The 15,961-nt window shown below is 39.5% G+C and overlaps 1 protein-coding gene across 17 annotated transcripts in view; it reads right to left on the reverse strand.

The window, feature by feature from the left end:
* Positions 1 to 15,961, reverse strand: part of ptprk (protein tyrosine phosphatase receptor type K) — a 142,327-nt gene that overhangs the window by 46,483 nt on the left and 79,883 nt on the right. For all 17 annotated transcript variants that reach the window (XM_074684872.1, XM_074684874.1, XM_074684870.1 and 14 more), the window contains 5 exons: positions 14,232 to 14,313; positions 12,640 to 12,755; positions 11,283 to 11,457; positions 2,252 to 2,364; positions 1,209 to 1,389 (listed from right to left, as the gene is read on the reverse strand). In XM_074684872.1, the coding sequence (XP_074540973.1) occupies positions 1,209 to 1,389; positions 2,252 to 2,364; positions 11,283 to 11,457; positions 12,640 to 12,755; positions 14,232 to 14,313 (667 nt within the window). The remainder of the gene's footprint in view (positions 1 to 1,208; positions 1,390 to 2,251; positions 2,365 to 11,282; positions 11,458 to 12,639; positions 12,756 to 14,231; positions 14,314 to 15,961) is intronic.

The raw sequence follows: 15,961 nt of genomic DNA on the forward strand, positions 1-15,961 counted from the left end.
TATTTCTCCCCCTCTGCTCATCACTCCTCACCCTCTGACTGCTTTCTCGTCAGTTGACAGAAATGACTCAGATAATCAGAATGATTGGATGTAATTCTCTAAACTCATAACCATATTTGTAGCTTTGGTCTGATATCGCAGCATTATGTGGATTACAATGAGTTATTATCCTTAACTGGATTCTGCTCCTGTGTGAGCGAGGAGAAGAAGATTAATTTCCTCTTCCTGTCAAACAGGAAACTGTTCAATACATGAGTCGCCTGAACAAGTCTACGACTTCCTCTCTGTCAATAAACACACACAGGCAGAAAACACACACACACACACACATACACACGCACAAGCTGATCCTTTCACACATACACACACAAACACACAAGCTGTGAGACATCAGTCAGGCCCTGTGGTTATGAGTTTTCATCTCTCTTTCATTTTCATTCTCCAGTTTCATCATTCTCTCTCCGCCTGCTTCTCCTCTCTCCTCTTTCTTTTTCCTTCTTATTGTTTTTCATCATCTCTCCATCGCTCCTTTATTCTGTTTCTCATTCAAGCTCGCTGCTTTTCTTTCTGTCTCTTTCCCTTTCATATCAACCCTCTCTGGCTTGCCCTGTCTCTCCCTCAGGCTAGCTGTGTTTATATTTCAGTCGTTTATTTCTACAAATGTCAGACAGTGTTTCTGCCCTCCGTCTATTGATCCACGGAGGGAGAGAGAGATGGGGAGAAAGAAGGCCGGGAGAAAAAAAAACAGTGGGGTGGGGGCAGCGACAAGGAACGAAGCAGAAAGAGAGATTTTATAGATGAGGGAATAAAAGACAGCAGAAGCAGAAAGAGAAAGAGAAGGCAGGATAAAAACGCATGAAAGGTGGAGAGGGCCGCAAGTATTTTAATCACTCTTTCTCTCAGATCACTGACTCAAGCCCTCTCCTCCTTTATTCTCCAGTTCTATCCCTCGCTACACCTCTCCACTGCTGCTCACAGTACAAACATCACTCACACAGCTGAAATATAGATACAGAGACAAAAGGAACAACAGTCGATGGCTGGATCGATACACAATCAGACAGGCAGAAAAAAGCTGTGAGCACCAGAAGATACGGCAAATATCAAGCTCCATTTCTAGCCGAACATGATACACTTCATGTTTTTGGGATTGACTGTGGTAAAGTATAGATTATTATGATTGAAGTATAGTTGAGTCCATGTCCTACCTGCACATTTAGTCCTTGTAATGAGCGGTGGTCCAGGTTTTCCCGTCCCTCCCTCTCCTGGTCGGGTTAGCAGCACGCGGATCTCGTACTCTGTGTCGGGGTCGAGATGCCATAACTTATAGTTTGGGGAGTTCACAGCATGAGTCTCTGTCCAGCTGCCAGATGTCATACGATACTCAACCTGAAGGAAAGAAGAATCAAACATACGATCAAAATATCCCCAAAAGCTTCAAAATGTGTGAGAAATTATTCACTCCCTATTCTCCCACAGTGTTTACAGGGAGTAAAATGAGCTAAACATACTAAAACCATTCATTAAATTTGGCCAAAAACATTAATTTTTGCTGATGGACTTTTTGAATAGGTGTGTATGTGGCTTCTAGTGCTTCTGGAGCCAGCCTCTAGTGGACTCTCCAGGAACTTCAGTTTTAAAACTTCCACAAGGAGGTTACCTAAAGGCTAAGACCCAAATAACTGCATTAAAAAACTGAGTTTGAAAAGTTTGAATTGAATACTTTGAAACTAAATTTGAGCCCAAAATCCATTTATAGTGTACGTACTTAAACCAACTTGTTTATTATCAGATCAACTCAAAACTTGGCATGTGTGAACTACATACATTGACGATTAAAACTTATTTAAGGATTTTTTGTAACTTAATGCGTGTGGCCACAAACAGCTGCTTAGGTTTTGTAACTTTTTAATCAAAATGTAAATATCAATTTGTTAGAAATGTTGACTTAGACAGTGTATTGAAAGCATGATGTATAGGTTAAGGATATTGCAAGGGTGAACTAGTGTGTGCAATTTATGTTGAATGTGACTGTTTCTATTAACTATTTCAATTATCTATGATTGTCTCATGTATTTTTTTCAAATTTATTTTGGTATTCTTTCATTTGAATACACGTATAAATTACTTTTATCATTCTTGTATCATTAATATACTGGCATTACATTTTTTTGTTTTTGGTCATATGACTTGCTGATTTTGTAGCAGCTTCATAGCAGAAGATCTTCATGTTGTTTCTCACTGAACGTACCTCTTTCAGTATGATAGGTCCATCTCCAAATATGGAATTAGCATTGAGCTGAATCAGCAGATAGGTGGGGCCAACGCCGAGCAGCTGGGGTGGGGCGATGGGGTGTGGAGGCTCTGAGGAGAGAAAACAATTATCAGGATGAAAAAAAGAGGTTTCAAAGGGCCTCAAAGGAAGAATGAAACAGACAAAAACAAGGTCACGGCAGAACAGTAGAGGGCTGTGTCACAGGGAATAACATACTTGAGTCCCCTGTGATTGAAAACCTCAAACTCTCTGGTATAGCAGCTTCTAAAGTGAATTTCAGAAGAAACAAGTTGCTAAATATGATGGAACAGATTGTCAGGGACATCATATTGAGCAGAAGCTCCTCTGGTTTACAGGACTTTGACTGTAAAGCTTTATGAATGCCACAACGGACTGTTTTGTAAAGGGCCAAAGAGGGTTATTCATCAGTTCATGTCTGTTATGTGTGAGTGGGTGATAATGTTGGGAGTATTGAATAACCCTATAGCACTTTCTTTTGATGTGATATGGGTACCGATTTTGGTACTTCTGTAGGTACCAACCAAATTCCATCTATAATACTGGGTACTGATCCATGTAAAGCAAATGGTTCCATGTTTGAAACCATGTACCTAAATGAAACCTTGTGACTGTGAGGAAGTCGAAGAGTAGGCGATTTTCCATACTGGACATAAACACAGCCTCACAAGTTTACATATTGGGAAATAAATTTGTTCAACTGAAAAACTTTGAGATTTTATGATTACACAAATTAAAATTTCTTACCGCATAAAAACACACTTAAGTGCCATAAATTGGTACCGTTGACTATCGATACCAACTAGCAAACTATAAAAATCAACAAAATAAGTTGTGATATTTTCCTTTTCAACAGAATCCAATCACCACTGTAGTTGTTGTCATTCAACATATGTCTTAAAATTCAGCCATGTACGACGTCCTGCCATACTCTCAGTAAACAAATACTGTGTGTGTATGTGTACTTGTGCGTAACTGTGATGGATGTGTGATAGTTCAGGGCCAGTCAATCTGATCAGAGCGAAACTGTCAAACATCTGTGATTGACAAGCAGAAAGAACAACACACACACACACACACACACACACACACACACACACACACACACACACACACACACACACACACACACACACACACACACACACACACACACACACACACACACATACACACACATAAAACCTTATAACATGCAGCTTCAAAGATTTATCTGCCTGGCACATATACACACACAGATCAACACATGAATTAATCACACACACTGTGGTGTATACACACACACACACACACACACACACACACACACACACACACACACACACACATACATACAGAGTAAATCATACTGATTTTATCTCTGTCAGACACATTCTCAAACACACTGCCAGCCTACATCGCTATCAGTGTGAAGATAGGGAGAAATGTGATTTTTTTGCAATCCAGCTTCCATCATATCATATCAAAGTGAGTATTATCCAAATTATGTGTGTGTGTTTGTGTGTGTGTGTGTTTCTGTGCATGTTTTCCCTTTAATAGTCATATTTTGCAGTGCTGTCACCTCGTTTTCTCTTTGTGTGTGTCTGCATTTCTGTTTGCGCGCGTGTGTTGAATACAGCTGTCAGAGATGCGCAGGCTGGGGAAGCGTCTTTTTAGCAACAGATGAAACACTGTAGTTTGACAGCACAAGCCTGTGAGTGTGTGCATGTCTATGTGTGTGTATGTGTTTGTGTGTGTGTCTGTAGACCCACACACACAAAAACCCACAAACAAACATGCAGACAGAGTTGAATTCAGATAATGAATGTTGAAGTGATGTCAGAAAACCAACAACGTCGACAACATGTCAGCTCGAAACGCCGTCAAATACAGAAAGTAAACACAGAAATGATTAACAAATACACAAATAAAGAGAAACTCACAAAAATAAGTGTTTTGAAGTGAGAAAACAGCAGTTTTTGTGTGTGTTAACTTGAATACATGTTTGTGTGTCTCTGTAAAGACGATTGAATATCTAACAGATACATAATAGACAAAAAATGAAAGAGAAAGGACTGTAAGTGGGTCATTATGTGACTCCAGAGAAAACAAGCGCTGGAATGGATTTAGGCTTTTGATTTGCTTCATTTTTTTGTTTCATTACTTGTCATTTGTACAGTTGACCCAAAAAGAAATAATAAATCAACACTGTTTTTAATGCAATGGGTTTGTTGTCACCATCTTTTTCATAATTAATCACACGCATGAACCCTCGCAGCATTTTTTATTTTTGGGTCGAATGTAAATGATGATAACAAAACAAACGAACATCAGGAAAACTTCAAAACTGGCGTGTCGTTTCTGACCTAACCCTGCTGTGTGATTAAAACCCTCCCCAGGCTCTGGTGGTGTGGTAAGATGTGAGATTTATGACATAAAGTCGAGCAGAAATGAAGAAAAACTGAAATAAAGAGGACAGACGGACAGTCTGTGCGCGCAGCACCCACTGGGCATGTTCTTCTTTGTGGTCTGTCGTCAGCAACCTTGTCAATAAAGTTTAGTTTTCGCAAACCATTGCTGACATCACCACGGAGCTCACTGGAGGACATTTGACCTCCTGAGCAAGGGAGGAGTGTGTGCAAGCAAGTGTGTTTAAAATTGTGTGTGTGTGTGTGTGTGTGTAAGGCCTATCGACAGTCAACAGTGGGAGAAGGTTTTCCATACTTCCATAAAGCCTGAAGCCTCACCTGTCATCACCACTTAGTGTGAGTGTGTTTGTGTTTGTGTGTGTGTGAAAGTGGATGATTACATGTTTAAGATATTCAAGTCAGTCTTCCATCCTCTTGAGTCTCATAAACGTGTGTGTTTGTGTGCTTGTGTGTGACAATAATACTGCAGGAGCTTTTTTAGGCCATGGGTTGTGTGTAATGCATGCTGGCATAGTGTGTTTATGTGTTTGTGTGTGTATGTGTGAGTGTGATAAGAGCTGGCGTGATGATGCGCTCTGTCACTGTGGGAACCAGAGGGCAAGGCTTTATTAGAGTTTGACTCTGACCAAACCACTAGTGACACACACACACACACGCACAAACACACACACTTGAACAGGCCTACTGATTCTCATGGCCCATCATGTCTCACCAACAAACACACAACAGTTAGACACTGTTTATGGAGTGGGATGCAGATGCGGTCGTCTCCCTCTATCTTGTTGTCATACTTCCATCAAAGCTTGAGATTCAAGTTCAGTCTGCAGTAACATTTATTCATGCTCACTCTGTTCAAACTCTCCTTGAAAGTGATAAAAAATTGCTATTTTTCATTTTTTCTCCAGAGCAAACTTAAGTGGATTTTGTTTTTGCTGCACATGGTATTTAATATTCCAAAACGTTGGTTTAGTTTGTTATTAAAAAATGTAAATAAAAACTTGTTTATAGTTGAAAATGAGATTTGATGAATAGAAATAAAACCATTCGTTATTTTACACTTGAAAAAAAAAAGAAACTTCACTCTATTAATGTTTTAGATGAAAAAAATAACCAAATATGATCTTATCCATTCTCTCACTCTGGATTGAACATTAAACTTTTAAGTTATTGATTAACCCTTTACATCTGGATGTATCAGCACCAATACTTTTCCACACTTTCAATGACCGTTATTCCTAAAAGGTCTGCACAATTGGAAAAATTCCAATGGCTTATGAAAGCTGAGATGTTGCTCTTTCAGACAGTATGTGGTCATCACAGTGATTTCTCTCAGACAGATAACAGACTGATAAAATAAATGAACAGAAAAACAAAGCCAAGTTTATCTAAAAATGCCAAAAATAAGATTCTCCAGATTGTAAAACCTCGACTGATGTTTTCACATAATTTAGAGACTAAAGGTGCATGGGAAGGAGTAGCTTCATGTGAAAAATGGTAATGTTACATGGGGACAAATGCATTTAATGTGTGGATTAACAATTAGTGTTGTGTGGCGACTATATTTAGAAAAGTGTTTGTAGAACAACCTACCGTGCCTTGTTTTAACTTGACAGTGTGTGTGTGAGCAGCTTATTATTTATCTTCTCTACTTTTAGTTTGTCTCATTGTGAGGAGCAGCCATCCTACAGTGGCTTGTGTGCCAGGAGAGGGAAAGGGTGTGGGGATGCTGAAAGTTCTGGTGATGCCATCAAAATCAAATAAATGTTTCTTTTTTGTTTTGTTTTTTAAACAAAATAAGAGGTAAAGCTTAATAAATGTTATTGTGCATATATCTTATATTGTTCAAGTTTTTAGGTTTATCCTGTAAAATTTGTATTGATATTCAAATGCAGTGTTGTTTCCGTCACTAAACCTCTAAACTCAAAGTCAGTTTTAGTGTTTTTCTTCATTTTAAACTGTTTTACTCTTGTATAACATGCAGTAAATTGTAAATTACTCCCAGATAATGAAAGTTTCAAGTATTCCAGAAAAAAGGGCCAAAGCACTTACTCACACTACATTTTGAAATGTCAAGACAAGCATTTTTTATAACTCCACGCAGGCATTTTGAGGGTCAGGTGTTAAATGGTTAAACAAACATTAACATGCTATTCTAAAAAGTGAGCTTTGGCAGTTTGGACTGTTTTTACTCCTTACATTAAATCTTGAAGGCTAAACCGTTTTTATTAGTTAGTAATCATATCTCTAGCTCTCTTCTTGTGCAGGTGTTGTTTTTTGAAAACAGTCATTTCTCTTTTATTTCACTTCCTGGTTTGTCCTTACCATTCACCCAATCCCAAACCTTACACTCAAACTCTTGAATCATGGGATATGTTCCCAGTGAGAGTGTTACAACTGAGTACCGTCCACTGTCACATCATCATCAAGTGTGTCATTGGTCTGATGTAGACCTAACAATACCAAATCACACCCCCTCTGCGGACTTAACTGAGAACAGAATGCTGAAAATGGTCAAAGATTGCTTGAACACATCCCACAGACGGGCACCAGCACAGTAAGTGGTGTAGTTCACACATCCAATGAGGCTTGCCCATTTGCAGATAGCCTGGGTTTACAGCCATTTATCGCCCTGTCTCCTGCTCTATCCACTGTCCAGTCCTCTCTTAATAAAAGCAGAAAAAGCAGAATAAAAACAAAAAACAAAACACATAAGGTTAAGATGGAGAGAAAGTTCTGATGAGAAGCTGGGTACATCACCTTTCAGACGCTCACAGTTATCGCTTGAACGAAACTGGTTGACTGGTTGACTGGATGACGTGAGATTGCTCAGGTGGTCACGATGCTGTGTCTGATTGTCCCTTTGTGTAGTACAAATGTCAACATCATTCGGCCTGTTGCCATCAGGCTTTCAGATGCTGTCTACCATTTGCACATGTGCAGTTAGAGCCTCAGAGTTGGGGAGTTGGCTGGGAGCCCTGCGTTCACGATGCCAGAGGAAACAATCGGCCGGTCTGGTGCAGCTGATGCCCCCCTGACGTGTGATTGGACTGAAATTTGGCCTGGATCAAAAACTGGGTCAGAACTGGCCTTAAATTGTGCATAAGGTTGAAATCAGGCAGTTTGTTCACCTGATCACTTTTTATCTCAAGAAGCTTTCCAAAGTATAGGAGAGGGAGTACTCTCCTTGACTTTCACATGGGGGAGCAGATCATGGGGGCAGATTTTTCTCTACTTGAGTTTCAGTTGAGTCCAAAATAATTGCACTTTTTCTATTTGCTTGATTTAAAAAAGTGAATAAATTTAGACTTGCTGTTAATTATTCTTTTATTTTTGCAGATTATGGGTTCCTCTTGTGGGTGTTTGCCCCTTTATGAGTTGCGTGTTAAAAATATTAGTTGGATCTGATCTGATGTCCAGGATGTCAACAAGAAATCAAGTCTCTGAATGATCATAAATCAACAGAAAAATAGTTTTCTGGTCAAAAATGCAGAACAGTTTCATTCACAGCCTCTTAAATGATCAGGCGTTGCTGTTTTAACTGATGTTTCAACCTCCTGGTCTGTAGTTGACATTTTTTTATTGTCTAATCTACAGGTTTATTTATAAAGCCAGCAGAGAAACACATATAGGTGTAAGAATAATTTAAGATCCCTTGTCACACCTTCCCTTACTCCCATGATGCACCTGTGTCTTGAAATGTGCCTCTTGCCTCTGGTGTTGACAGCTGGAGCACACAGTGGGAGAAGATAATGGCACATCTCTGTCATCTACATGTTGTAAATAACAATAGAGTGAATCTGTGTGTACCTGCACAGAGGCAATCTAACCTCACCCAGCAGACCACTTTCAGTCTCTGCAAATGAATCCTGGATTATTCCTCCTGCCAAATTCTCCTTTTTTTCATGTATTCAAGTCATAATTTCCCTCTTTTCTGTGACTCGTTCTTCACTTTTCCCTCTTCAGCAGATTTCCTCTGGATACGCACTTCCATTCAGCCCTCATCTCTCCTCCACACTTTTCAATTTCACAGAAAAAAATCATTAATAAGTAAAATATTCGTAAAAGTATTAATAATGCAGGTTGATTCTGTCCATATTCATAGCAGTCAATGTCCTGCAGGAGCCTCAAATCTCCGACATGCATACTTTTCAAGAAGTGAAATAAACATATTCCCTGCTCCTTTGATTTCTCTCTGGCTCCTCTCATCTCCCATCTGATATTTCTAATAAATAAACATGAGGCTCTTCTCCCTCCACATTCACACACACATGCAGTGCTCATTCCTTTATTGTGATGTCTTTCTATCAACCACACTCTGGATCAATATTCATAATCACCAATATCTCTCAGAGCTCCAAAAGAACTTTGTTCACAGATTGTAGAAATGGCGGTTTCCAGTTCTCGGCGCCCACAGCGTGCTTGTCCTCTTGAACCAGATTCTGTTTCGCCGTATATGTAGATTGGCCTGATTCATGTTTAGACACATGTCTCCTACTGCGTGGAGTCCTCGCTTTCTCTTTCCTATCTGCCTTTCCTCACTCAAAAAGATGTTCCTGATAAATAAACATTACCCACTTATGTATTCTTACTCCATCAGCAAAAGAGTATGACTCCAAAACCTCAGTTTTCACCGGACCACAGTGAGAACAAATCTCTCCCCTCCTTTGTGGGTTTTAACCCCAACTTAAGCAGAGTCACTTGTGTCCTCCCAGGCGACACGGAGACTTGAACCCTAAAACTGGACGAGTAGGAGCTCCATTATCAGAAACTCACACAGGCTAATATTCATATTCATGATGCTCTCCTTGCTTTGATTTCTCATTTCTTTCCTCTCTGCCATCTCTTATGCAGAATAATAAACATGGCGGTGCTCAGCTGTTTACATATTCAGACACATTCCTGATTCTGATATGGATATTCCTGGGATAATAAGCTGAGTATTTACATTTAACTCTTCTTCACCATTTCCAATCCTCTCTCTTTGCCCTCTATCTTCACTTCCTCCCCTCTCCCTCCTCCTCTTCACCCTCTCTGTCACTCTCATATCATTCTCTCTGCATCTCTTTCCCCTTTACTCCCCCTCAGCCTTCCTCCTCCTCCTCCTCCTCTTCCTCCCCTCTCCCTCCCCGGGAGATGAATTGAATATGTAAGCTATTGGATGTGAATGAATAAAGCTTCCCATCTCAAACACACATTGGTGACACCTTATTAACCGCATGTCAGCTGCACATGACAGCTGAAGCACACACTGACGCCACTCAGACACACACACGTACATGTGCACATAGACACTAATCCAGCTGATTCAAACCTACCCACACACACACAAACTTTTCTCATTAGTCTATATTCTGTTGGTGACTTACATTTCTTCAGTCTGTCAGTGAATATGCATTTGATTGGAAATATATTTGACAATCCAGAAGTTAAAGGAAATAAAAAATTTTCACGACTAAAAATATAATTGGGTCAAGAAGATTATTTTGGTCAGTGAGTAATTCTTCAATATTTATGAAGCAAATGTTACAATGCTCAATTACTCTATCAGGCTCTTCCTTAAAACTAAGAAAATGAGACAAAGAGCAGCAAATTAACATCTCATCCAACAAACTCTTACTTTTTAGACAAACTTCAAAGATAAACAATGTTCGGTTGACACCTCACGTCTCCTGGCATTATACAAAAGGGAAGTCAAAACACCCTTCTAGGGGTGGTGACCTTAGACTGTATAATAGTCCAAGGTGGTCTCTGTGATGTCACCCATATGTTTCTGATGGGCAGTTTTGAAGCCTATCATCAGAACAGAAGCAGTATTAAAAAGCATTGAACTCAACCTAGGCAAAACTTGTAAGTTTAAAAACTTCTGGTTATATTAAAAAAATTTTCCTTCACCTGCACAATCTGTACCAGTGGAAAAATTAGCTTCTTAGACCAAAACTGTATTTTGAACCAGGGTAGGAGGGGAAAGATGGCCAAGCTGTTGTCTCTGACAGACAACATGTCTAACTCTTTTCACAAGACTTTACCTTTTGTGTTATTACTCTGTGCACATTTCATACACGTAAAATTGGTTCTTTATATATTTCTTGTGGTTAAATAGTCCTGTACAGATTTTTTCAAAGTAACACTAATAATGATGTGTTATACTAGAGAAGGCAGTTTTATGATGTGTACTGTACCCAGCCACAGGGGGGAGCTCTATGTAAAATGGCTTCCCTTTTGTAAAGCGCTTGTTACATTCATTTTTATACAGTCTTTGAATCTGTTGGGTTATACTCATCAAAGTACATTCTTCTTGGTGTATCTTTCAAGTTTTGAGGCTGTTTCTAATTCTTATTAGAATAAAGGCTAAGTTTATTAGCAGTGTGGTGCAAGCATGAAGAAAAACAAGGCAAGGGCTTGTTTTCAATGTCTTTCAATGTGCAGAGACAAAATAAAAAGCTGGGCAGGCGTAAGGTAGGAACAATAACTGAGGCAAACAGGTCCAATAAAAAGTCGACTGACTCCAAAATAAACAGAAAGGAGACTGAATGATGAAGCATGAAAGCTGAAAAGGAGACAGGTCACTGGTACAAACCTACCTCTGACAATGAGACCAGCAAAGTTAGACACCCCAGAGCCGCGCTCTGATTGGGTGACGCATCTGTACAGATCTTGATCCTGATTGGTCACTTCTTTGAGGTGGAAAGATGCAGCGAACCGTCTGTGGTTGATGTTTTTGGTCAAAGCCACAGGAATATCTTCACCATTCCTCCTCTGAATGAGAAAATAGAGAAAAACAGAGAGAGAGGGACAAATGAGGTGATGGAAAGGCTGTGGAAGGGTTAACTGCCTTGCTCAAGGTCACCTGGCAGCAGTGGACCTCACACACATACACACACACACATATACACACACACTCACAGCAGCCCTGTGCCTCACAGACAGCAGGTTTGAAGGTCATGACTACAATAGAGCCATAATGAAATCAGCAGCTATTAAACTCTTAATCATGTTAGCGGCCAGGATGTATGGCCCGGGGTCCTTTTGTGAGTGTGGGCGCCTGCGTGTGCAGCTGACACTTTATTATTGGACACCGCTGTCCTGAGGGTGGCACATTGGGTACGAGGTTTCATCTCTGTGGTCTTTCTCTGTAACGTCTCATTAGTGCCGTGCATGGACAAAGACAAATAGTTCAATATAAAAAATATTAAAAACATATTTTCTCATTCACCTCTGGAGCTATCTTTATATTTATATATAATTATTACCGTTTCTGAAAAAAACATTACTACAGTTTGTGCACTTTACACTTCTACACACATCTGCAGGATGCTAATCTGTATTCAGTTACGTTAGTTATTGCTTTTTTTTTCAAAGAGGGCCACATTTGGGTTTTTGTGAGTGAGTATTGATGAGTGGTCAGTTTTCTGCAGTGTTACAGGCTGCGTCAACATCAGTAAACTCTGCTTCCGCCAAAGGAAAATGTTCTCCATAAGGGGGCGATTTGGGGACTATATGTCGGGATGTTTTTATGGCAGGATCAGGATCTGGATTTTATCAGGATTGTTTTTCATATTCAGACTTTATTGACCTTAAACATTTTTAGACCCAAATATTTCTTATCCTTCATTCTCAAAAGCTTTTATACGCCATTTTATGTCTTTTCTGCTTTATTTTGTAACTTTAATCTAGTCTTGTGTCCTCTCATGTGTTTTTCGAACTCTCACATTTTTACATCACAATGAATCCATTCATTTAAAGTACCATACAGTACCATTCAGTACCATAATCAAAATATTATTATAAGATGAAAGCTTGGGGATGGCAGGGTTATATGCAAGTGATGATAAAACAAAGAAGCTTTTAAACTTACTTTTATCAAAACAGAACTACCACTTTAAATTTAAATCCAACAGCAGCTCCCTTTGTATCTAATAGTTATTTTAACAGCTTCACCTGCAGCCAGAGTTTGTTGTTGGTCGTGTCTCGTCCTGTAGCGATGCACTGGAATGTGGCGTTCTGTCCTGCATTGACCTCCACGTCCCCCAGACGCAGGAAATGAGGAGATTTATCTACAGAAATAAAACCAACAAATAAGGAAAAACCAGGTTAGTTCAACAGAAAGAATGCACATCTCATGTTACAATGTTTAAGGTCTAATTCTAAGGCAGAAATAAGGTGTTAAAGCCAGAGGGGCTAGAGGGAGTCATGGGTTCAAACAGGTCGAGTCATCACAAACACACCTTACACATCTCAGGACGTTTTCCAAACCCTGAGGACTGTGTTTATTATTACCGTGATTAGATTTTACCAGAGTCACATGAAGCGAGAGCTCAGTGCTGCATTGCCACTGGGAGCTAACATCGCTGTCACATCCAGTATAGATAATATGCATAGCTCCAAATCCTGAACAAGCGGGCCGAGATATGTAATAAACCTCACAGACCCTGAAGACGCAGTTTAGCTGAAACATTTTTATTCTGCGGAGGTGATTGCAATCACAGGTTTCAGCCACAAACACACACTTGGTTGCACACATGCATTCAGGCAAACACACACACGAACCTGTGTGTCCAGAATGCAGCTGTGAGAATGAATGCTTCCACTGTGGAGACTAAGTACAAATACTTGCTCCGTCCTTTTTAGAGTCACGCCTGTTTGCCTTTTAAAGACAGGGAGTCTTCTTTTTAATATTTTTCTGAGATTTAAGATCACTTCATTTACGAAATTAATGGAATTTTCTGTAGAATCATAAATCAGAGAGAGACAGGGGAAGCAGGGATGCCAGGACCTCACAAACTGTGCAGAAAGGATGGTGGGAGACATTTTTTATGACTTAAAATCAATAGAACCTATTAAGAAACTAAATAGGCCTTTAAAATATCATGCCGCTACAAGACGGATGACCTCGAAGGGTTGTAATTGCTTCCTCCTCTAACACTGCGACCCCCCAGGATCCTGCCTATGGCTCTGGATTAACAGACCCTTCTGTTAACAGTCACAGTTTGTCGTCACAACTCTTCTTTTGGCCTCTGGAAAGTAGGGAAACACTCGAGAGAAGCGGAGAAGAAGACTCAAGACGTAGCTGGAATTTAAAATGGATCGCAGCCCTCGACTCTTTCCTGTCAGTGTGAGACAAGACTGCTTCTGTTCACTGTGTGTGTGTGTGTGTGTGTGTGTGTGTGTGTGTGTGTGTGTGTGTGTGCACGTGTGGGTTAAAGAGAGCGAAAGAAAGTGCTGAGTGGTCAGATTCGTCTCCCTCTATGATTGCCCTAATACTGTCTCATTTCCCGCTTCACTCTCTCCTATTCCCCCCTTTCTCTCTGTTCCTCCCTCTCACAATCTCTCTCTGGCTCTGTTCTTTTTATTTCTCTCATTCCTCCCCCCGACAACTAGTCTCTGCATCCCTCCTCTCCTGTGTCACCTTCCTACTTATCTACCCATTCGACTGCAACAGAAACCATCCCAGGTACAGTCTAATTAGTGGCCAAAGCTATCAGCAACTATTCAGCCAACTAGGACTAATTGCTGGCATGCTAATGACTCACCGCATGGGTAGCTGAGCACCTGAATGTCGTCGATGGCGATGAAGCCGGCTTTGCTGTCCGAAACTTCGGCTTCGAATATAACCTGTGGACAAAACAGAAGAACATTTAGCAATCACTGCATTCATTGTCATAACCATGCTCTCTGCAGCCTTTCCCTTTTTTGTGCAAAATAACACAAAAACAAACAGAGTTTATATTGGATCCAGAAGCAATTACACAGAGCAATAAAAACACTTGCATATGAAAGCACAATAAATAAGAGAAAAACATTAATTTAGCAGTGTTTGTTGTTTTATTTCTTGAAATATCTGCTTGATAAGAGCATTTAAGACTTATCAAATCAAACACAGAATAAATTATTGGTATATCAAATCTTCTCTGACCCTCAGTTTATTTGTTGTTGAAAAAAACTGGAGCATAAACATGTATAAAAACACAGCAGCTAAAACAAAGGAAATACCACTCCTGAGAGAAAAATGAAACTTACATAACACACAAAGCTCAGCCTGAACATCACAAACCCTCCATGGCACCGTTACAGAGCATCAGCCCTCTTTGTTATTGTTACAAAATCAGACTCTGTGTCTCTAAGTTTCAGATGTTTCCTGACTGCACTGGGAGCTACAAAGTAAGCATATTGCCATTTAGATTTGCTGTCAAGGTGATGGATGTAATCTGAGTTGTCACAGTACAGATAGATAGTCAGTGACAGCCGTCAGTGATGTGCATTAAACTGGATAAATACAAAGCTGCCATCCTGGCTGCTGCTGCTGCTGGATTTATACATTCTGGCCAACAAGCCAAGGAGGATAAATGAGATACTTCCTGTTGGATCATAGTAATCTCCTTTAGTACACACAAAATGGCTGCCACAGAAATGATAATAAGTAATGGAGCCAAATGTGGAGGGGATATAATGAGAGAATGTATTTGTTTCTCTGTTACATCCTATCCCACTGTCTTTTCATTATTCTTTTCCTATCTTATTCTTATGCAACTTTTTTGGAACATAATTACTTTTCGGTGTCTGGTGTCTGCCTAATGATTAACACACTAACTTCCCTGTTAGACTAGACTAAAATATTAAAAAGTCATTTTTTGAGCTGAGCTAAAGTTTGAGCTTGGTGATCCCCTGAACTCTCGCAGCCACAGCAGATCAAACTTTGTTTCTTAACAACAATCATCATAAACTGTTCTATTACAGATAAATCAATAAAATAGTTGAATCACTATTTCTAGCAGAACCTTTCAAGCTACATTTCATATAGTCTTTTCTAAGGTTTTAGAGTGTTTAAGTTGCCCCCAAGAAAGAAAGAAAAAACTCAAAACTTTGTTTTCGTGTCTTTTAAGTAGCTCAAGAAATTAGCCTTTAGTACCATTTTTTTTTACTTTTTACTAAAGGCTACTTTGCTAAATTTGGCATGCTTTATGCTTAACTAATACAATAAACATGCTTCAACTTTAGCATACTCCTCTTAACAATTTCAATGAGTAATGTTATCACATTAACTCTGTTAATACTGCTAGCATGCTACACCCTTAACTCTTTAAATATGTTTATATTTAATAAGCTAAGTGCTTAACATGCCAACATTAGGTATAGTTTACCTAAATATCTTTGCATGCTATGTTCTAAATCAAACATGTTAATATTAGGTATACTTCACTTGAATGTCTATGCTAAGTAAGCCATTGTTAGCATGATACACCAAGTTAAAAGATGTTCACAT

This window comes from Halichoeres trimaculatus, unplaced genomic scaffold (assembly GCF_033239565.1).
Source record: "Halichoeres trimaculatus isolate MK-OKI-2021-1 unplaced genomic scaffold, fHalTri1.1 fHalTri1_scaffold_13, whole genome shotgun sequence".
In the NCBI taxonomy this organism is placed as follows: Eukaryota; Metazoa; Chordata; class Actinopteri; order Labriformes; family Labridae; genus Halichoeres; species Halichoeres trimaculatus.